A 21,714-nucleotide genomic window follows, 5' to 3' on the forward strand; every position below is an offset into this window, starting at 1 on the left:
CCAAAAGGCCGCGCGGAAATCACAGCAGCCCGAAGCCCTCTGGACCAGCCGCGGCCGCCGCTCCGGCTGCGAGAGTCCCGGGCCGCGGCTCCCTCGCCCTTCTTGGCCCGCCCGGGTTTCTAAGAGACTTCACGGGCGCAATTGTTCATTCCAGACGTTTATTTGGAAGACGCGTGTTCGGGACAGGCATACAAAGCCCCAGCCGGGGCGAAGCGGTCCGAGTAAAGGCGGCGGGGCGGGCCGCAGTCCAAGGGAGCCCCTCGGGTTCAGTTCCCCGGGAGAGCCGCCCCTTCGCGCAGGTGCTCCCGCACCACCCGGTCCAGCACGGCGTGGACGTCCCGGCAGGCCTTGCTGGCGGCTTCGGTGAGGCGCTCCAGGTGGTCCTCGTGCAGCCGGCCGTTCAGCTCCAGCAGGGCGATCTGGTCGGCCTTGGGCAGCAGCGCCAGCGCCAGCTGCGGGCCCCCGGCCGCCTCCTCGATGTAGTTCAGGTCGGCCAGCGGGCTGTCCTCCACGAAGCCCGCGGAACTGGCGCAGACGTAGTCGCGCAGCGGGATCCCGGCGTCGATCACCGCGAGGGTGGCGGCGTTCACCGAGGCGCAGTAGTTCCCGCCGTCCGCCTGCAAGATCTGAAGGCGGCCGAGCGGCGGTGAGCGCCCCGAGCCGCCCGCGGCGCCCTCCCCCGCCGCGCCGGCCCCGGAGCCCCACCTGCACGTAGACGTCGATCTGGGAGCGCGGGAAGAGCTGCGTGAGGATGGCGGCCTCGAAGGTCTGCTTCAGGTGCAGCGTCATCTCGCTGGACTTGCGGTCGCCGTGGGGCCGCCGCTTGCGCTCGCCCGTGCTGAAGGTGGCCATGCTGAACTGGCAGTTGACCAGCGCCTGGTCCGGCGGCGCCTTGCTCCGGGAGCCGCGCGTCTGCGGGGGAGTCGGGAGAGCGGCGGGCAGACGGAGGGAGAAAGAGAGGGGAGGGAGGGAGGGGACCGCCTGAGCCCCCCAACCCGGCTCGGCGGGCAGGCGGGCGGGCAAGCGCGCGCGCGCTGCGGAGAGCCCTTACCTCGTGGGGCCCGTAGACGACGGCCAGCGCCTTGGTGTTGCCCTGCTCCAGGTAGGCGGAGCCGTCGGCTTGCGCGAAGACGCCCATGCGGGCGCGGATCTGCCGGAGCTCGCCGGCGCGCCGCCCGTCCACGCGGTAGCCCTGCTCCGACAGCAGCTCCAGCCCCGCCATTCCCGCCCGGCGCTTCCCGGCCTGCCCCGCGCCCCGACGGGAGGGGCCCGGCAGGCGCCGCCCCCTGGCTGTCCGCGCGCGCAGGAGGAGCGCCCGCCCGCCCCAGCAGCCGGACGGTCGTTGGGGCGAACGGCGCTCCCGGGGGGGGGCTGCGCGGGGCGGCCCGAGAAACGGGAGAGGGCGGAGGCGGAGAGGCGGGCTGTCTCCGACGGGGCGGCGATTGGGGCGGAGGGCAGCGCCCGGATCGGTGCGCTCGTGCCCCGTCCGGCCGTTCTGCCTCCCGAGAAGCCGACGGGAAGGAGCGCGGAGAGTTGCCCAGCGCCCCGCTCGCCCCCTTCGCCGACAGCCGCCATGGCTCCCCCGCAGCCGGACAAGTTCCAGTTCGCCATCGATCGCGGCGGCACTTTCACCGACGTCTTCGCCCGCTGCCCCCGCGGGAAGGTCCGCGTGATGAAGCTGCTCTCCGAGGACCCGGCCAACTACCGCGACGCTCCCACCGAGGGCATCCGCCGCATCCTGGAGGAGGTCAGTCCGGCTCGCCTCGACGAGCGATCAAAGCGGGCCCGGCGCTCCTCGGAACCTCCCGTCCCCTGGCGCCGCCGCCACCGGACCGACCCTGGCTTTGGAGCAGCCGGTGGCTCGGATGCTTCCCTGAGGGTGGAGGGCGAAGGTCTGGGAGTTGCGGGTCTCTGCCTCCGGCTCGCTCCCTCTTGCTGCAGGCCAGACCTGCCGAGGAGGCCAAGGGCAGAACATGCTTCTACTCCCCGGGATTGAGGCACCGATCCTGGGAGCTGGCACTCCTCTGATGCTTGTGGGGGAGGCCCCAGAGGAAGCAGCTGGCTGAAGTCCAGCCCTCCCCCCCCCACAGGAGTGCGGGGTCCCCTTCCCCAAAGACCAGCCCCTGGACACCAGGCGCATCGAGTGGATCCGGATGGGCACCACGGTGGCCACCAATGCCCTCCTGGAGCGGAAGGGCGAGCGCTTCGCCCTGCTGATCACCAAGGGCTTCCGGGACCTGCTCTACATCGGGAACCAGGCGCGGCCCAGCATTTTTGACCTGGTCAGTGCTCTGCAAAGAGGTCCCACCCCCACGTAGCAACCCCTCCCCCGCTCTGCTGTGCCTTGCGCAGGAGGGCTGATCCCCGTGCCTGCTGGTGCCACCTTCCCTGAGCAGCCCGGAGGAGAGCAGCAGCTTGGCTGCACCTGGGACTGGCAGTGGTAGCCAGGTGGGGCATGGGTTGGCTGGGAGCCCCTGCCCCCTCCTGGGTGTGCCTAGGACTCAAGGCGTGAGCAGCTCTGCTCCCACACCAACCCCTCTGCGCTCCCCGGGCCTTCTTGGGCCAATGAGGCCAGTGGCTGACCAGGACTGAGAGTGCCACCCTCCCCTACCAGCCCGGCCTTCCTGCCTCTAGTCCCTGTCTGGCAGTCCTGGGGGGGGGGTTTCTGCCCTGAAGGCTCCCACTCCTCTGCTGGCCTAAGGCTGCCCCCTCTCTGGCCACCCCCCTCTGCAAAGAGTTGGGCCCCCCAAGAGTCCTGCTCCTCCTGGATTCAGGCAAGGGCTACAGCAGAACAGCTGCAGGCACCAAGTGCGTCCCAGATGTGCTTGGCCTCCTTTGGGTCTGCCCCACCTGTGCCCGAAGGGGAACAGCTGGGTGCAGCCACCCCACTAAGGCACTGCCGAAAGGGGCTGTTGAAGCTGGGGGCCCGCCTGATCCTCGGGTTCTCTGCCCCTTCGCCTGCCTTCTGGGTCCCTTTGGGCCTGACCCTTGTCTTGGCACGGGCTCTCTCTTGTCCTTCCTGCTCTGCCCCCCCCCCAAATGGGCAGACCCATCCCTGAAGCCTGCTCTCCCCACGGGCCCCCTGCCCTGTCTCCCCAAGGAGGTCCGAATGCCAGAGGTCTTGTACGAGGCGGTGGTCGAGGTGGACGAGCGCCTGGTGCTCCATCAGGATGGCTGCCAGGTCTTTGATTCCGGTCAGCGGGTGACAGGTGAGAGCTGCAGCCAGGCATGGGGGGGGGAGAAGACCTGGATGGAGCCTCTGGAGTGCAGATGTGGATCCTTCCCCCCCCCCAGGCCTGACCGGGGAGGCGGTGGTGGTGAAGCAGCCTGTAAACCTCGTTGCCCTGCGAGTGGAGCTGGAGGCGCTGATGGCACGGGGCATCCGCAGTCTGGCCGTGGTCCTGCTGCACTCCTACCTGTGAGTTCCTCAGGTTGAGAGGGGTCTTGACCCTGAAGGGCAGCCCCCAGCAGGGAGACCGGGGGGGCGTAGAAGTCATGGAAGGCAGATGTAAAAACATAGGCAACACATCTGGACTGCTGGCAGCCAAGAGAGAAGGCAGCCGGAGGGGGCAACCTCTCCGTGCCAAGGGCTGTGTTGGGCAGCTGGGCATAGACAGGGATCACACAAACTAGGCAGGAGGTCGATTGGGACAGATTTATGGATCTCGTTCTTTTGGGGGCTTCTATAGCCACTGTGTGCTGGTTTATAGCCGAAAGGGCTGGAAGCTGGTAAGGGCTGGGGGAGGGAGGCACTTGCAGCTGCTGAACTGAGAGTCCTCAGCTCTCCTTCACTGCCCAGATCTCCCTTCGGTGGATGGGATGGACCCCCTGAGCACCCCACATGGCAAGGGGCACCCTTCCCCGCTCGGTCCATGCCTACTGGCCCAGAGTGGAGGGACCTGGTCGCTGGAGGCCTCCGGGGTTCAGCCTGGGGTGTCTCCCACAGGTGGCCCAGCCATGAGCAGCAGGTGGGTGCCCTGGCGCGGGAGCTGGGCTTCCAGCAGGTCTCGCTCTCCTCCGAGGTGATGCCCATGGTGCGCCTGGTGCCCCGTGGCTACACAGCCTGTGTAGACGCCTACCTGACCCCCTGCATCCTCCGCTACCTGCACAGCTTCCGGGATGGCTTTGCTTCACAGCTCCAGGTGAGGAAGAGGAGGAGAGGGGGGGCAGGGGGCCCTTGGCCTGAGAGGGTCTCTCTCCAGGGATGGCAGCCTGCCTAAGCGGCCCAGGCTCTGCTCGCTCTCCTGCACTCCTTTTGCGCAACCCAGATTGTCGTGTTAAGGCAGAAGATTGTGCGCGTTACTCAAGTGCAGTAACTGAGCTTTGGGAACCTACGCAGGATGCGTCTCACACTGGCGTGCTGCCACACACAGACCTGAGAGTTGAGCATTAAATGTGCAGCAGTTGCGTCTGGGCTGCTCTCTGGCCTCTGGCCGAGCGGTAGGGCGAGAGGTCCCTCTCTGGCGCCAACCGAGCATGCCTGATGTTCCCGTTCAGCACATTAATAAGTAGCCCATAAATGCTTGAGGAGGGAGTCCGGCTTCTCTGCCGGCTGCTCATTGGTGAGGCTTGTGCACCTCCTCTCGGTCCAGGCAGGACAGGGCCCCACTTGCGCTTTGGGGGGGGGGGTCCACCGGCCGTCAAAGCCAAGGAGGGCGTGGCAAGAGGTGCTTCCTTGGGGCTCAGGGATTGCTGGGGATCTGAGGTTTGTAGCACACTGGGCTTTTGAAAGGCCCCCCAGGATCTGGTGAAGCAGCTGGCCAACCATCTCCTCCTCGGCTCCTCCGGCCTTGCCCCCTCTCCCTCCCCACAGGGCGTGCCGGTCGCCTTCATGCGTTCGGACGGTGGCCTGACTCCGATGGAGGCCTTCAGTGGTTCTCGGGCCATCCTCTCGGGCCCCGCTGGTGGAGTCGTGGGCTACGCAGTCACTAGCTACTCCGGCATGGAAGGGCATCCGGTCATTGGCTTCGACATGGGAGGTGAGTGGCGGAAGTGGAGGGGCTCCGCGGCCCCTTGCAGAGCAGGGGGAGGGAGGCAGGCTGACCGGGTCCTCTTGCAGGGACCTCCACCGATGTGAGCCGCTACGCCGGAGAGTATGAGCACGTCTTTGAGGCCACCACAGCCGGCATCAGCATCCAGGTGCCACAGCTAGACATCAACACAGTGGCCGCCGGAGGTGGCTCCCGCCTCTTCTTCAGGTGAGCCTCCTGCCTCGAGTCGCCCCTCCAGCCCTGGGGGGGGGCGATCCCTGAGCTGCAGACGATTCGCCCTCCGTCTTCCTTTGAGCAGGGACAGGTTAAGGGCAGCCTCTGGCCCTGCAAGGACCGACTGGGCACCTGCTGCCTCCCGGACCCTTCAGCCCCTCTGAGTTTGGGGAGGGAGACCCTAACCCTGATGCCAGCTGCTCTTCCAAATTCTCAGGTCCGGGCTCTTCGTGGTGGGCCCCGAGTCCGCAGGAGCGCACCCCGGCCCCGCCTGCTACAGGAAGGGTGAGGGAGCTGCGTGGCGTCATTCTGGGCGGGGGAGGGCCAGGGAGGAGACGGGCAGCTGGTCGCTGATGGACACCCGTCTTGTCCTTTCTCGCAGGGGGGCCACTGACCGTGACGGACGCCAACCTCTGCCTGGGCCGCCTCCTGCCCAGCCACTTTCCCCACATTTTTGGGCCCAACGAGAACCAGCCGCTCTCTCACCCAGCCTCCCTGCAGGCCTTCCGGGCGCTGGCGGCTGAGCTGAGGACCTCTGGGGAAGCCTGGCCTGACCTCAGCGTTGAGGAGATGGCCATGGGCTTCATCCAGGTGGCCAACGAGGCCATGTGCAGGCCCATTCGGGCGCTGACGCAGGTACTGGCTGCTCATCGGCCCCATCCTTGCTCTGGGTTCCTCCAAAAGGTCTCACTTCCTCCAGCCCCCTCATGGGGAGAGGATTCCCTGGAAAAAGCGACGAGGCCTGGAAGAGCCAGAGGCAAAAGGACCCCAGGCCGCCAAAGAAGACTGGGTGGCCTACAGGGGGGCCCTCACGGGGGCGCAGAGGGGGGCTGACTGTGACCGTGATTCAGGTGGGCAGAGGCGGCCCCTTTGCGCAGCGACCCTCCACTCTGGAAGCTGCAGAAGGGTGGAAGAGCGCTGGGAGCTAATGGCTGACCTGAACTGGCTTTGAAAGCGGCACCGGAGGGGTGGGGGGGTGCTGAGCCTGGCCCTGCCCTCTGTCCTCTCCCCCCCCCAGTAGGGTCTGCCCCCAACAGTGCCGTTCCTCCCTCTGGACAGGCCCGGGGCCACGACACCTCTCGCCACGTGCTGGCCTGCTTCGGAGGGGCCGGGGGCCAGCACGCCTGCGCCATCGCCCGGGCGCTGGGCATGAGGAAGGTCTTCATCCACAAGTAGGTCCTGGGCTGTGCGATGAGGGTCCGGGGAGGCGGAAGCAACTCGGCTGTCCCGGAAGGCCTGCTGCCTGAAGTGCAGTTGCCAAGCCGGCCTGTTCGTCTGCCAGCACCCGGGCGGGGGCCCGTGTCCCAGGGAAGGGGGGCGCTTGCTTTCCTTTGTCCTCCCAAGCAGGGTGAGGCCCCTGTGGCCCTGGGGGATGTGCTGGCCGACGGGGGAGAGGCTTTCGCACTCCGCCTGGTGGGTGGCCTGTTGCTCTGCAGGGTCTTCCCTCTCTCCCCCCAGGCACAGCGGGGTCTTGTCGGCCTACGGGCTAGCCCTGGCAGACATCGTCCATGAGGCCCAGGAGCCCTGCTCCCTGGTCTACGGGCCGGCCTCCTTCGCCCAGCTGGATCTGCGGATGGCTGCCCTGGAGGAGACATGTCTGCACGCGTTGGACGCCCAGGGCTTCGCCAGGTGGGCCCCAGGACTGGGAGGGCAGGAGGAGGCCGGGGGGCTGGTTCTGGCACCCAGGGCGGAAGACGTCAAGCCCCTCTGCCCGCAGGTCCCAGATCACCACCGAGGCCTTCTTGCACCTGCGCTACGAGCGGACAGACTGCGCCCTCATGTGCTCGGCCAAGGGCCACCCGGCCCACACCGGCTCCTGCAGCCGTGGAGACTTTGGTGCTGCCTTTGCCAGTAGGTCAGTGGCACCACACACCCATCCCCTGCACTTGCCCCCCCTGGGAAGAGAGCTTGCCGAGGACCCCTCCCTCTGGGGGGCCAAAGCAAGTCCTGATAACGAGCCTGCCCTCCCTTCCCCCCACCAGATATCGGCAGGAATTTGGCTTCACCATCCCCAACCGAGCCATCCTGGTGGACGATGTGCGGGTGAGGGGCACCGCCAGCTCCAGGATGGGCCAGGAAGAGCCTCAGCCGATCTGCAAAGAGCCCCCCGCACAGGAAATGGTAGGGCTCTCCCCTTGGCCCCAGGCCGGGCTTCCCTACCCGACCAGCCGCTCGCCTTATAGCTTTGGCCCTCTGGGCCCCTGTAGTCCACCCTGGGGGCCTCTCCTTGGGGAGGCTGTTGTGTTGTGTGAATGCCGGACGTCTGTCCTCTTTAGCATCTCCCGGAAAGCCACGCCTGGGACTGGCACTTGCCCAACATGGTTGGCGCTGCTGACAGGATTTTATTTCCAAACCTGCACGAGGCTGCAAAGTGGAAACTATCCAGGCAGAGTCTCCCAATCCGAAAAGTTAAAAGGAACAAAGATTAAAACCCAACTGAGCAAAGGGGGCTGCTGTGCCAATGCAGCCCTGCGTGCGTGTGTGAGTGTGCGTGTGTGTGCCTGCCTCTCTCTGGCTTCCTTGCTCCAGATTCCCAGATGGGAGGGGCAGTCGTGCTCCTTCGCCCCCCCCCCCCATGCACTCCTCTTCCCTCTCTTGGTCCCCTCACCCGTTTCCTTTCCACCGTGGGAGCGCTGGGCATAACGGGAAGTGTGGAAAGCCAGTTTTCCAAAAATGCAAAGAATCGTGGGACGGAAGCGTTTGGAGGGACTCTGGAGATCATCTAATCCAGCTGCCATTGGAAAAACTTCAGTGGGGGGAGGCTGCCACCCCTACCCCCACCCCAGGGCAGCCTGCTCTGTTGTTAAGCTGCTTTCATGGTTAGGACAAAGACCTTGCTGAGCTCCAGCTGAAATCCTCTTCCACCCCCCCCCCCAGCCCCCCAGTTTCTCCTCCTGCCTTCTGGAAAAGGCCTAGCCATCCCTGCCCCCCCCGCCCCCCCCCAGCCCCTCCAACTCTCCTCCTGCATGAACTCCTCCTCCTCCTGCGGTCAGCTCTTTTGGCAGCAGCATCTTAATCTTGATTGATGTTCAGTTTGCAGTGCAACAAAATTGGGGGGGGGTTCTTTCTTGACTGCGGTTGCTGATTGATGGCGATGGCGATGTAACCCCTTCAGTGGAGCGTCCGACTCGTGGCGATTCTCTGGGCCTGGCGGCCTCTCCCCCTCTTCCCATCATGCACGGCTCCTTTTGAGTCGTTCTGAGCTCTGTCTGGGGTCAGCTTGGACGGTGTCCAGCCACACCGTCTTCTTTGGCGGTCTTCTTCTCTGGCTCTTCCAAGCCTCGTCGCTTTTTCCAGGGAATCCTCTCCCCATGAGGGGGCTGGAGGAAGTGAGACCCCTCATTTTGCCTACCTCTGTCCCCTCTGCATCCCGTCTTGGTGCCTCTGAAGTCTCCCAATCCAAAGGAAGGATGTTACATTTCCCCCTCTTGGAAGTTCGTTTTGCTGGCATTTTTCTCTCTCGGCTGTGCTTTCTCGCCTGCCTCGGGTGACCCGGCTTAGGAGGAGCTGCAGGGGAGGGGCTTGTGGGGTGGGGGAGAGCTACTCTGAGGCAAGCAGGTCGGCCACGTCCCCTTTAAAATGCTGTGTGTGTGTGGGGGGGGGGAGCAATTCCCTGCTGGCTCCTGCCAAGCGGCCCCGTCTTCTCCAAACGCTCAAAGAGGGCTTTTTCCGGTCCTGGCATTGGGTCTCCCTCTCCGTCCCCCTCCCACACTTGTCCTCCTTCAGTCCTCTGGCAGAGGCCCATCATCCACGGCTTCTTAGAGATGAAGAATGGGGCTCCGAGAAGGGGCCTCCGAGTGATCCAGATCTGGGACTTCAGTCGGGAGCGTTGAGGGCCGCCCAGTTCCTCTCGGCCTCCCGGAGTCCTTCTGCCTGGGTCATCCCGGCTCCGCTGTGCAGAGGACACTCGACCTTGGGGAGGGGGCTGAGGAGCCCCTCCCTCCCTCCCTCCCTAGCCTTGAAGTTCCTTCAGCCTTTTGGTCTTCCTGGCTTGTTTTCTGCTCCGGATATCAGCCACTTGCTGGTCCCCCCCTTGGGGACGGCACCCTTTCTCCTGTCCTAATGGAGCTGGGGGTCCTCGGCTTTTGGAGCTGCCTGGTGTCCTTGAGAGAGAAAGGGGCTTCTCCTTAGTTCCCCCCTTCCCAGAAATTCTGGACCGGGGGCCTGTTTCAGGGACTGGCTGCTGAACGGTGCCAATCGGACGCAGTGGCAAGGGGGGGCTGCAAGATAATAATAGTAGTAGTAATAATAATAATAATAATAATTGGAAGATCTGCAAAAAATATCATTTGCCTGTAAGCAAAAACTGGTGGGATCATAAAATAGAGAAAGTCATAGAAAAAGATAAAATTAAACTGCTCTGGGACTTCAGAATTCAAACAGACAAGCACCTGCAACATAACACCCCAGACTTAACAATTGTCGATAAGAAAGACAAAAAAGTCTGGATAGTGGACGTGGCAGTGCCTGGAGACAGCAGAATAGAAGAGAAAGAACTGGAGAAGATAACAAAATACAAAGACCTACAAATAGAAATAGAAAGACTGTGGCAAAAGCAAGCAAGGGTAGTACCAATAGTCATAGGCTCCTTGGGTGCAATCCCAAAACAACTGGAGCACCACTTGAACACCATTGGCATTGACAAATTTGCCATCAGTCAATTGCAAAAGGCAGCCTTCCTAGGAACTGCTTCCATCCTATGACGATATCTGTAATACCATCAAACATCCACATCTGCCTATCCCAGGTCCTGGGTAAGGACTCGATGGGTAGACAAAATGCCAAATCCAGTCTGAACATCTGGCTGACTATGCGATGATCAATAATAACAATAATAATACTAATAGTTGGAAGGACCTTGTAGGTCATCTAGTCCAGGGCTTTTCAACCTTTTCACCTATTGTACCACTTTTAGGGTATGGCACTATCCAAATACCACCAGTCGCCTAGCAAAGGGTCAAAAAAAAAAAGGAAAAAAGTGATAAAGCACAGGTAGTCCTCGACTTAAAACAGTTTGCTTAGTGACTGTTCAAAGTTACAATGGTACTGAAAAAAGTGCCCCCCAAGCCACAGCCAAGCAAGACACCTGCCTGCCCCCCCCGGTGGCGCTCTTCCTCCTGTCCGAGGTTTTCATTGTGAGCATTTCTGTTGAGGATTGGCAGGGGGGGTGGGGTTTTTTGGTTTTTATTCCTCCCGTCTGCTGGCTGGTTGCAGCAGGTTTTGATCACTTCACATGACCCTGGGACACTGTGACCGTCATAAATATGAATCAGTTGCCAAGCATCTGAATGTAAATCACAAGACCCTGGAGATGCTGCAACATTGCAGCTGATCAGCACTTCTTCTGGGCTCAGCAGAAGCGCCAGGATCAGTGCTGCTTTCCAGCTGATTGGTGCTTCTTCAGGGCTCAGCAGAAGCACCAGGATTGACGCTGAGCTCCAGCTGGCACTTCCACTGAGCCCTGACAGCCCCGGAGAAGCGCCAATCAGCTGGAAAGAGGCACTGATCCTGGTGCTTCCGCTCAGCCCTGACAGCCCTGCAGCTCCAGACATTTCTTGCTCAGGCTTGTGCAGTGCTACCATTCCCCTCCCCCGCTACTATTCTAGGATGGTCGCATACCACCTGCCAGGTGCCAATGTACCACAGGTAGTACCCGTACCACTGGTTGAAAAGCCCTGATCTAGTCCAACCTTCAGCTCAGGCAGGAAACCCTAGACCATTTCGGACACATGGCTGATCTGGGGGGGGGGTTGGGCAAGGGCAGCCAACAGAGCTGTGCCAGCTGAGGGAGGGGTCTGTGTAATAAGCCCTTTCCCACCTACAGGTGACCCGCTGTTACTTTGAGGGGGGCTACCAGGACACCCCCGTCTACCTCCTGGAGAACCTCTTCCACGGCCACTCCGTCCCTGGCCCCAGCATCCTGGTGGATAAGAACAGGTGAGGAGGGCCTGCGGGGGGAGATGGGGGGGCGCAGGGTTCAAATCTTGTCAGAGCAGAAAAGAGGTTACTGACTCAGTAGGTAAATAAGATCGCAGGTGTTCCTGCAGTTGGCTTGCGACTTTCTGATCTGTGGACGATGCTCTATGGCTGTGCCCACTGCTGGTGGTCCACGGGTGGGGGCTGGGGGGCTGCTGTGTGACCCAGAGGCAGCCACTGAAGGGCCCCTTTGCGCTCCTGCAGCACCATCCTGGTGGAGCCCGGCTGCACAGGCTCCGTGACGGCCCTTGGGGACATCTGCATCGCGGTGGGCTCCGGCACCTTCCGTCCAGTTGGGCCTGAGGTTGACCCCGTCCAGCTGTCCATCTTCTCCCATCGCTTCATGAGCATTGCAGGTGAGTGTGGGGGATGGGAGCTGCCCCCCCCCACGGGCAGGACGGGCCCCGGGGCCCCCCCGAGAGAACAACCTCCTCTCTTCCCGAGCAGAGCAGATGGGCAGAGTCCTGCAGCGCACGGCCATCTCCACCAACATCAAGGAGCGACTGGACTTCTCCTGCGCCCTCTTCGGGCCTGATGGGGGGCTGGTCTCCAACGCCCCCCACATCCCCGTCCACCTGGGCGCCATGCAGGAGACGGTGCAGTTCCAGGTAGGAGCTGCCTCTGGGTGGGTGGGGGGTCAGCTCCAGGGGCGAAGGGCAGGCCGTAGGGAGGCCTGGCATAGGAGCCCTCTGGGGGAGTTGGAGATGGGGGGGGGAGAGAAACGAGAGGCAGTTAGTGTGTTAACGCGACACAGGTGTGTAAAACAAGGACTGTGAAAAGGTCACGGGGAAAGCCCCCTTCCCTGCTTTTTCTGTGTGTTGCTGAAAGTCCTGCTTTCTTAAAGCCGGAAGTAGAATTGCAGGCTAGGGGTGTATTCATGCACACGCATGTGTCTGTATGTACGTGGGGCATCTGGGTGGGGCAGAGAGTGGGACCCGCCAGGTGCCTGTTGGGGACCCCCTAAGGCTCCTCCTGCGCCCCCCTTCCTCGGGCTGAGTGGCTGTGTCTCCCCTGCCTGCCCCTTCCCCTCAGCCGCCCTGCGGGGTCTGCCTGCATGTGTGAACGAGTCTCTTTCTCCCCTCTGCAGGGCCGGCCCTTGGTCTGTGTCTCCTCTTCTGCCGGCACCCTTCCCATGCCCCTCGCTTTCTCCCGGGGCGCATAAGAGAAGCCCCCTCCCCTCTTTTGTGGATCACCAAGCGACTGTCTCTTTCTCTCTCCTCCTGCCTCGTTTCCACCCTGTCTCCACAGGTGGTTGGTTCTCAGAGTGCCGGGAGGCCCCCTCGAAAGAGCCCACTGATTGTGACCCTGGGCTTGTGGATGGGGGGGATGGGTTGGATGTTTGGGGTGGCTGTGGGGTGAGGGGAGCCTCCTCCACAGGGAGGGGCTGCACCCAGGCCTCAGTGGGGGACCTTTCAGCCTTCTCCCCCTCCTCCCCATTTCCCCGTCTGCATTGCAGATCCACCACCTGGGACCCGACCTTCACGAGGGGGACGTGATCCTGAGCAACCACCCCTGCGCGGGGGGCAGCCACCTGCCCGACCTGACGGTCATCACCCCCGTGAGTGGCCCCCTCCCCGCTTCTGGAGGGGCAAAGAGGCAGCTGGGGGCGCAGAGCTTTCCCTGAGGTGGGCCCCGGGCTTGTCCTGCGGAATAGGAGAGTTCGGGGGCTTATGGGGCCCCAGGGTTGACTTGCCCCTGCAGCCCCCTGTCTGCTTCCCAGCCCCCCCCCACCATGCCCTGCCTCTTTGTGGAGTGGCCGCTGCTCGTTCCAGGTCTTCTGGGAGAAGGGGGCCAGGCCCATCTTCTTCGTGGCCAGTCGTGGCCACCATGCCGACATTGGGGGGATCACCCCGGGCTCCATGCCCCCCCACTCCCACTCCCTCCAGGAGGAGGGGGCCATCTTCATCTCCTTCAAGCTGGTGCAGGAGGGCGTCTTCCAAGAGGAAGGTTGGTCTTTGGGGCGGGGGAGGGGAGGGAGCTTCAGCTCTTCAGGAGGGAGGTCTGCGTCCATCACCCCTCCCGCCACTGCAGAGCATCTTTCCTTACAGCCGTCACCGCGGCCCTGCTGGCCCCTGGCCAACTGCCCGGCAGCAGCGGCACCCGCAACCTCCACGACAACCTTGCCGACCTGCGGGCCCAGGTGGCCGCCAATCAGAAGGGGATCCAGCTGGTGAACGAGCTGATTGGGCAGTACGGGCTGGGCGTGGTGCAGGCCTACATGGGCCACATTCAGGTGAGGAAGGGTCTCGCGGCCCCTGGCTTGACCCCAGGACTCACCTCCCGCTTGGAGGCTTTCAAAGACCCAGTGGAAGGTCTGCCCCATTGCGTGGCCCGGGGAGAGCCAGGAGTGGGTTGGAGACCCCCGCTTCAATTCTTAAGGTGGGGTTGATCCGATGTGGTTGGGGTCAACATTTCCCATCACTTTCTGGGAGGGGAGAAGAAATCCTTCCGCTTCCCATTCCCCAGGGCAGCGAAACAAGCAGCTCCCGTGTTCAGCGCAAGTGGGTCGAGTGGAAAGGGAGTGGGGGTCCCAGTGCCCCTCTTATTCTTTGGGGGCAGGCTTGCCCCACACTGGAGAGGGCAAGCCTCTGAAGACCCCCCACTCTGAATGCTGGGGCCCCAAGGGTGGGGGCAGCGGTGTGGGGGCCTCCTGGGGCCCCTCCCTGGCAGGATGGGGAGGGTTCCGCCACTCAAGAGTCCAGGACCATTTCAGCCCCTTCCTGGCTGTGCCCTCAGGCTAACGCGCAGGTCGCCGTCCAAACGATGCTGAGGAAGTTCGCCACACGCCGTGGACACGTGGACCTCCCCCTGCGGGTGGAGGCCAAGGACTTCATGGATGACGGCACCCCGATTTGTCTCCATGTGACGGTGGACCCACAGGAGGTGAGCGTGTCACGGAATCCTGGAGCTGGGAGGGGTCTTGGTTGTCATCTATTCCAGGGGTCCCCAACTCCTGGGCCTTGAGCCGTTCAGAACCAGGCCATGGAAATGGCGGGCAAACACACATGTGCACACACACATCCTGACTTGTGGGAGCAGTGTGTGTGTGTGTATATCTGTGTGTGCAAATGGACCTGTGCACGCATACGCACCTGCCTTTCATTCACACAGAACGATCCCCTCTGTCCACAAAGACTGGAAGGTTGGGGAACTCTGAGCAAAGGACCTGAGCAGAGGGGGAGGCGGGGGGGGGGAGACATGAGCAACAGAACAGCCGTCCAGCATTAGGAGTGGTTGCAGCTTCCTTCTCTGCTGCTTGAACGCGCTGTGTGTGTGTGTGTGTGTGTACAGATCTGAGAAGGATTGACAGCCGCGGTGAACGTGGATGGTGGGGGGAGGGCTAATGGTGCCTCTTCCCCCCCCCCCAGGGCACCGCACTCTTTGACTTCACGGGGACCGGCCAGGAGGTGTACGGGAACTGGAACGCCCCCCGCGCCATCACCCTCTCCGCCCTGATCTACTGCTTGCGCTGCATGGTGGGCGAGGACATCCCCCTCAACCAGGTGCAGAGGGAGGGGCAGCTGGGCGGGGCCAGCCCTTGGAAGAGCTGGGGGGATGCCGGGGGGGGGGGGAATGCCTGGATGATCAGGAGAGCCTGAAGTGTCCCCGGCTGCTTCTTCGCAGGGCTGCCTGTCCCCCGTGCAGATTGTGGTCCCCGAGAGCTCCGTCCTCCACCCCTCCCTGGATGCCGGCGTGGTGGGGGGCAACGTGCTGACCTCCCAGAGGGTGGTGGATGTCATCTTCCGAGCGTTTGAAGTCTGTGCTGCCTCGCAGGTGAGGGGAGCACAGAAAGGCCTGGCTGGGTGTAGGACGCTAAGAAAAAGACGCAGGCATGTCTTGAGCAGAGGTTTGAAGCTGCAGGATACAGCTTGACAAACTCTTGAGTTTATTATTTCTTATATACTTTTTACATACATAGGCTTTGCCATTAACTGCTGACATTTTACATTTAGAAGTTTAATCTTTAGCTGTTGACATAAAGTAATTGAAAATTCCTTCATATAAGCAATTATTTTCTAGTAACATATTACATGGTCAGAGATCAGGTAAAGACAAATACAGGTAGATGAAAGAGAGGAAGAGATAAAGATGGGAAGAGATAAGGGAAGGAACTAAGCATATTATCTGTTTAGGTAGGTAAGATATTAAATCAAGAGGGGGTGATCTTTTGACTGCTTCCTTGGGACAAAGGGTATCAAAAGGTTATGAGGTTTGTGGGGGGGAAAGCATGGCAGTTTGCTGCGTGTGCAAATTCCCCCACAGCTGGGGGTCTCAAACTCGGGCTGGGGTCACACAGCTGCTCGGCCAGGGCATGGGCGGCCTCGCGCAGACACCAGCTGAGCCCGGAGGTTGTGCCTCCCGGGCTTTCTTGAACCCGAGTGGCTGAGAGGAGAGACGTCCAGAGGCCTTGGCTGGTGGCTGTGCTCAGAGCGCAGAGAGGCATCTTTTGATAGACCCCCAGGAGCCTTCCCATCATCCCTGAGACCGGGGTTCTCCTTCCCTCCCTGCCCAGCCCCAGGTCCTGGGGAGGGGGCTTCTGCAGCTGGCCAGAGAGCCCACACTCCGTCCCCTCGACCCTCCTCCAGGGCTGCATGAACAACGTCACGTTTGGGAACGAGCACATCGGCTACTATGAGACGGTGGCCGGAGGGGCCGGGGCGGGGCCTCACTGGCATGGCCGCAGTGGGGTGCACAGCCACATGACCAACACCCGCATCACGGATCCTGAGATCCTGGAAAAACGGTGGGTGACATTGGAACCTGAGGGGGGGCTCTTGGCTCCGGGTCCTGGGCAATGCGCCTCAGCCCTCTGAGCAAGGAAAGTGGGGGGGGCTGCCCTGGCAAGCAGGCTCAGTCTGGTTGCTCCTTTTCCTAGTCCCATGACATTTCCCCCCCCCCATTGATTACCCAGCTCAAAGCTCTCACTCCAAGGCAGGCAACTGGTGTGCTTGTGTGTGTGTGTGTGTGTGTGTGTGCATATGTGTGTGTATGTGTTGGCTGTGCATACTCTCAGCCTATTGTACAGGAGGCATTCAGCAGGGGATTGCAGACCCCGCTCTCTTTCCTCTCCCCCCCCCCAGGTATCCAGTGGTCCTGCAGACCTTCCAGCTGGCGCCAAATACTGGGGGGGCTGGGCTGTTCCGAGGAGGGGACGGGGTCCGGCGAGAGCTCCAGTTCCGGGAGGAGATGGTCCTGTCAGTGCTGAGTGAGCGCCGGGCTTTCCAGCCATACGGGCTGCAAGGTGGGGCCTTCTTGGGTGTGGCAGGAGGTCCCGGCGTGTCAGTGGGGCAATTCCGCTGGCTATCTATAGGGGGGGCGGAGTCGCTGCAGTTCTGGGGTGGACTCATAGAATCCCAGGGTTGGAAGGCACGTGACAGGTCCTGCCCTGCTCAGCGGGGCAGCCCCACAACATCCTCCCCAGTTGTCCACCCAGCCTCTGTTGGAAGTTCTCAGGGCTGGGGAGGTGAGGCCACGGGAAGGCCACGGCGGGACAGCCGAAGGGTAGAAAGAGAAGGTTCGCCCTGCAAGGCTGGAGGTGGCTTCTCCAGCGTCTCCTCTGACCCCCAGACCGCCCCGTGGCTGCTTCTCCCTTTTCGGACAGGTGGCGATCCCGGTTCCCCGGGCCTGAACTTGCTGATCCAACACAAGGGACGGACCATGAACCTGGGTGCCAAGATGTCTGTGAAAGTGCGCCCTGGGGTAAGGAGTCCCTGGATGCCTTCCTGGCCTGCTGCCCCGTCCCGGAAGCCGCCCTCTTGAGGGGTCTCTCTCCTTCCCTTGTCCGTAGGACGTCTTCTGCCTGCAGACCCCAGGGGGAGGGGGCTTCGGACAGCGCCCCCAACCGCCACCCTTGGCCAAAGGGTCTGAAGAGACCAGGCTCCGGGCCCAGCTCTTCAGAGAACGAGGCAGCTTCTACTACTACAGCCGGTCACAGGAGATAATTGATGGGCCCTGAAAGATTGGAGAAGGTGGCAGGGCAATTCCACCTCTCACCACAAGGGGGCAACAGAGACCAGCTTTCTTCCTTTCTTGTCCGTATGGGGGGGAGGGTGAAATAAAGAGATTGCTCCCTCCCTACACACCCTAAGTGCTGTTTCTCCTGGGGGGGGCTGCCCCCTGCCCGCCTCTCTTCTGCCTGCACCCCTCAAGCCCAGAGAGAGAGAGAGAGGGTGCCGTGCCTCCCTGTTCTCAGCTGGCGCAGGGGCCGTGAGCCAGTGGTGCCTGTGCCAGCTGAGAACAAGGAGCACAGCACCCTTCGGGCCAGTGGTGGTGGGATGGACGCCGCCCGGGCCTTTTCCTGGGAGGAAGGGGCCGGGCAAACGCTTAGCGTAGTTTCGCATGAATAAAGTTAGGCATTTGCCTGCAGTCCCTGAATCGTTTCTGTCCCAGCAGACGACCCGGCTGGTCTGCCCAGGGGTGCTGCCCACCAGGCCCAGCTCGAAGCCTCCGTGAGGGGTCCGAGTCTGCCACCTCCTGCACTAGAGCCCACCCCCCTCGCGCGTTCTGACCCAACGGCCCTTCCCTGTGTGACAGGTGGAGGAGCAGAGGGCCCCCAAGGTGTGATGGTTCTGATAAATGAGCGGCAGAAATAAGAACTCTGAGGCAATTGCTTTCCTCAAAGAACACTTTTAATGGCTACATAATATCAGCACGAACAAAGGTGAAACCAAGACTGAAAGTTCCCCTCCCCCCCCCACAAAGGTTACAAAGTAAAAGTTGAACTCCCCATCCCTTGGTGTGTCATAAATCACAATCCCCAATTAACTCCTTTGGTGGGCTTCCTAAGGGTCGCTCCAGCCCACCAAACACTTAGGCTGCTTGGTTCCCACAAGAAAGTTATTGTTTTGACTGAACTATAAGAATGCATCTTCCCCCCCCCCCCAATTGCTGTGACAACCGAAAAAGGAAGAAACATGGCTGAATTCAGGGTGTTTGAAGGTTTGACACACGGTTATTAGGGGGCTGGAGGCTAAAACATAGGAAGAACAGTTGCTGGAATTGGGGATGTCTAGTTTAATGAAGAGAAGGACCAGGGGGGACAGGATAGCAGCGTTCCAAAGCTTAAGTGCTTCCCCAAAGAAGGGGGGGGGAGGTTCAAGCTATTCTTCAAAGCACCTGAAGGCAGGATAAGAAACAATCGATCTGGAGACTAATCAAGAAGAAAAGCAACCTAGAACTAAGGAGAAACTTCCTGACAGGACAGTTAATCAGTGGAACAGAAGTAGCCTCCAGAAGTTGTGGGTGTTCCATCCCTGAAGATTTTTATGAAGAGATTGGACAGCCATTTGTCTAGAATGGACTAGGGCAGGGATAGGCAACATTGGCTCTTTTATGATTCGTGGACTTCAACTCCCAGAATTCCTGAGCCAGTTGAAGTCCACAAGTCATAAAAGAGCCAAGGTTGCCTACCCTTGGACTAGGGTCTCTTGTTAGAGCAGGGGGTTGCACTAGAAGACCTCCAAGGTCCCTTCCAACTCTGATGATGTTCTATGTTTGAAACTATTTCAAGAACGACATATAAAATGCTGAAAATCAATTGGATAGTTTATGGGCAGGCACCATCTAAAAGGAAGCAAAATGATTAATTTTTACATTTCGGGAACGAGGGCTGCAAAATAGAGTGATGACAGCATCGGAGAGCAGCCATTTTGGGCTTTTATGGAGGAGATGAAGGTGCAGATCAGTTGAGTAAGAAGTGGGACAGCGTTGCTCAGACCTTCTGTAAACAACATAACAGCCACTACAATCCTTTGGCTTCCATCAGAACATTGCAATGTCTGAGTTTCCCAGCCCACATAAACATAAAATAATGCCATTAAAATAATTAGGTTAAAATGTTATGCTTGCAAACAAACTGATTACCATCTAGAATGCAGCACCTCAGATACATAAGGAGTTGCTATAATCAACTGCCAAAGCCCAGGGACAGCAGATCCCGGGAAGATTGGGAAAAGTTACAGAGATCTCACGATGGAAATGGATAGACTTGCAGGGCTCCTCAACCTTGGCAATTTAAGACTTGGGACTTCAACTCCCAGAGTTCCTCAGCTGGCAAAGGAGTTCTGAGGAATTCTGGGAATTGAAGTCCCCAAGTCTTAAAATTGCCAAGGTTGAGGAGCCCTGGCGATGGAAACCTCACCAAGTCATCCCTGCAATTATTAATTGGCACGTTGGACAGAAGAACAAATACAAAAAAAAAAAAAAAAACCCGTTTACAAGAGCTAAATATTTTGGTTACTTTAATTGTGGATTTGCAAAAACATTTCTACCTTGCTGGGTGTATCTTATACCTTTAGACGTTTGTTTATTTGTTTATTCAGTATCTCTGGTTGCCCCTTTCAGTGACTCTGGGCGGCTGACAGTTCAAAAATGTATTACAATTAAAAACACAAAAAACTTTTTAAAAGAGTAATGACAGCAAAAGCAATAAAAACAACAGAAGCGTCCAAATTAAGTGACCGCGCTGGACTAACGCCCAGCTTCCTGCCATAGGAATGCGGGTCAAAGGTGTGACCGTTTCATGTGGTGGTTTGGTGATTAGGTGCACAACACCCACAATAATTGGGCCACGAGGTGCAACTTCCCCCAGGAGGCAGAAAGAATTTGGGGGAGCGGCGTTTTGGAGCCACGCACGTCAGGCTGGGGCTCGGTCGGGCCCTCCCGGGGCGCAATTAGGGGTGGCTTCCCTCCGTCGGGCCCTCCCGGTTGCCTGAGGGAGGAAGCCCACAATTAGCAGGCCCATCAGGAGGCGGCTGACGTGGACACCCCCGCGGCGGTCAAGCTGCCCCTGAGCTCCCTGCCGAGCGGGGCAGGATTCCTGGCCAGCCAGCCACGGGGCAGGAGCGGCTCCCTCGCTGGGGCTGTTCGGCCTCCCCGACCGGCTGGTCGTCCCGGCCTTTCCAGGGCCAAATCCTGCCGAGCTCCGCCTGCCGCAGGAGGGCGAGCCAGGCCAGGCTGGGTGGCGGGAAAGGAGGCGCGCTGCGCTTTGCACAGCCCCGGGCCCCGTCCAGAGGAGCGCCCCAGCCCTCCATGTGGACGGGGGGGGGGGAAGCCCCGTCCGATGCCCGGAAAGCAGTGCTTCCTCTCCTGCTCCGGGTGTGGGAAAATGGGCGGAGGTCCCGGGAAGGCCAAGCGTGGGTGGGAGGAGGCTGGCATGTGCCCCCCTCCGCTGCTTAACTGACCTTTTAACGGAGGAGAGGCCACGCCAGGCTCTCTTGGAAAGGTTATCTCTAGCCGGCTCTTGGGTGTGGTGTGTTTGCAGTGTCAACAGGCTGGAAGGAAATCCCTGGGTATGTCCTACAAGGGGGGCGGCGCATTAGGCCTTTCCAGCAGCCCACACTGAGACGCCCCAATTGTCCCAAAATGCACCCCTGAAAAGAGTGGGTGGCTTCTCTTTTGAACCCCAGCCCTCCTGGGAAGAAAGGGAGCAGAGAGAAAAGAGAGGAGTGCAGGACACACACACACAAACCTGAGAGAAGGTGTGGGGTGCGGACGCTCCCCCAGTCCCTTCTGTACCAGCTCCTCCTTTGGCATTGTGATGTTGTGTGTGCCTGTTTAATGCAGGCAGGTGAGGAGCTCCCCAGGCACCTGTGTTGGTCAGGTGGGAGCTTGGCTTGGAGGGGCCTCACCTGTTCCAAGCTTAGAAGGGGCCAAAGTCAGCGGTCGCAGGCCAAGCCCAGAGCTGCAAGGCCGCCCTGCTCCAGCCACCTTCCTTTGGGGCCCCTGCAGCAACAGCCCTGCCCCAAGGCAGTCTTCCCCAGCGAAGGGCAGTGCCAACCCATCTGGAGCGAAGGCAGCTTCCCAGAGATGCAACTTTTGCAGCTACAAAGACTAGAAACCTGCCAGACACCAATTTTCTCACTGCGTGCTCCATGCGCTGCCTTTGCTGATGAAGTTCAAGTCCCGTTAAACTGAATGCCTTGCACGCAGAATGGTCATTTCAAGGGCAGGATCTGGGGGTTCAATTCCCCCAAAAGGCTTAGAACTCCACCGAAGAACACCTGGCTACATATGGCTGATGAGTCGGGGTCATGTCCAGCCTCCTGAGGGCCAATATGCCATCCCCGATGTGACATTCTAACTGCTGCTGCACCCCTCAATTCTCCCTCCCATAAAACATGGAAGCAAAATTCCCTCTGCACGGCTGTACCAATGGCAGAGTGGTGTTACACACTACTCCAACACTCCTTATTAGGGACCGTGACCTGGAAGTACCTGGCTCGCTCTCTAGGTCACACCATCAGCGCTACAAGGTTGCTCTCATTACGTTACAGCACTGATAAAGTTTCCTAGTTTGGTAGTGAAAGGTCTGTAAGAAAACCACCCCGCTCAGAAAGCCCACAGGACCCCACAATTCCTGGTTTATTCTCCAGTCAGACGTGGCCCCCTTCATCGGCTTCCTCTCTGGGAAATGCTGCTGGCAGAACCGGGAGATGGGAGAGGCCTGCGGGGTGAAGTGGAGGGTACCAGACGCCCCCCCCCCAGCAGAAGTGGGGTGGGGGGATTGATCCCGGCTACCCGCTGCTAATGGCTA

The 21,714-nt window shown here is 60.4% G+C and overlaps 2 protein-coding genes across 2 annotated transcripts; one reads left to right on the plus strand and one right to left on the minus strand.

The window, feature by feature from the left end:
- Window positions 1-144: 144 nt before the first annotated feature.
- On the minus strand, window positions 145-1,373 carry EXOSC4 (exosome component 4). The gene is made up of 3 exons (XM_039364672.1): window positions 1,052-1,373; window positions 706-912; window positions 145-626 (listed from the first exon to the last, which is right to left on the minus strand). Exons 1-3 carry the CDS (start codon window positions 1,220-1,222, stop codon window positions 267-269), a joined length of 738 nt encoding a protein of 245 aa, XP_039220606.1. The 5' UTR covers window positions 1,223-1,373; the 3' UTR covers window positions 145-266.
- A 12-nt stretch (window positions 1,374-1,385) lies between these two features.
- OPLAH (5-oxoprolinase, ATP-hydrolysing) lies at window positions 1,386-17,546 on the plus strand. The gene is made up of 26 exons (XM_039364664.1): window positions 1,386-1,747; window positions 2,091-2,282; window positions 3,101-3,209; window positions 3,295-3,418; window positions 3,947-4,142; window positions 4,814-4,979; window positions 5,060-5,198; window positions 5,422-5,489; window positions 5,587-5,840; window positions 6,264-6,376; window positions 6,663-6,833; window positions 6,922-7,059; window positions 7,187-7,325; window positions 11,029-11,141; window positions 11,385-11,536; window positions 11,628-11,788; window positions 12,637-12,738; window positions 12,953-13,127; window positions 13,229-13,413; window positions 13,917-14,063; window positions 14,549-14,683; window positions 14,805-14,954; window positions 15,767-15,924; window positions 16,262-16,422; window positions 16,783-16,880; window positions 16,969-17,546. Exons 1-26 carry the CDS (start codon window positions 1,574-1,576, stop codon window positions 17,134-17,136), a joined length of 3,888 nt encoding a protein of 1,295 aa, XP_039220598.1. The 5' UTR covers window positions 1,386-1,573; the 3' UTR covers window positions 17,137-17,546.
- The last annotated feature ends 4,168 nt before the right edge of the window (window positions 17,547-21,714 follow it).

Source organism: Crotalus tigris, unplaced genomic scaffold (assembly GCF_016545835.1).
Source record: "Crotalus tigris isolate CLP2741 ecotype Arizona unplaced genomic scaffold, ASM1654583v1 scf7180000019818.546109, whole genome shotgun sequence".
NCBI classification, from domain to species: domain Eukaryota; kingdom Metazoa; phylum Chordata; class Lepidosauria; order Squamata; family Viperidae; genus Crotalus; species Crotalus tigris.

Excerpts from the sequence above, each read along its gene's own strand:
- EXOSC4 (XM_039364672.1), bottom strand. The coding sequence starts at position 1,222 with ATGGCGGGGCTGGAGCTGCTGTCGGAGCAGGGCTACCGCGTGGACGGG. Across the intron at positions 913-1,051 it reads TCGTCTACGGGCCCCACGAG|ACGCGCGGCTCCCGGAGCAA; the intron begins GTAAGGGCTCTC and ends ACTCCCCCGCAG. Across the intron at positions 627-705 it reads AGATCGACGTCTACGTGCAG|ATCTTGCAGGCGGACGGCGG; the intron begins GTGGGGCTCCGG and ends GGCCGCCTTCAG.
- OPLAH (XM_039364664.1), top strand. The coding sequence starts at position 1,574 with ATGGCTCCCCCGCAGCCGGACAAGTTCCAGTTCGCCATCGATCGCGGC. Across the intron at positions 12,739-12,952 it reads ACCTGACGGTCATCACCCCC|GTCTTCTGGGAGAAGGGGGC; the intron begins GTGAGTGGCCCC and ends TGCTCGTTCCAG. Across the intron at positions 14,955-15,766 it reads AAGTCTGTGCTGCCTCGCAG|GGCTGCATGAACAACGTCAC; the intron begins GTGAGGGGAGCA and ends ACCCTCCTCCAG.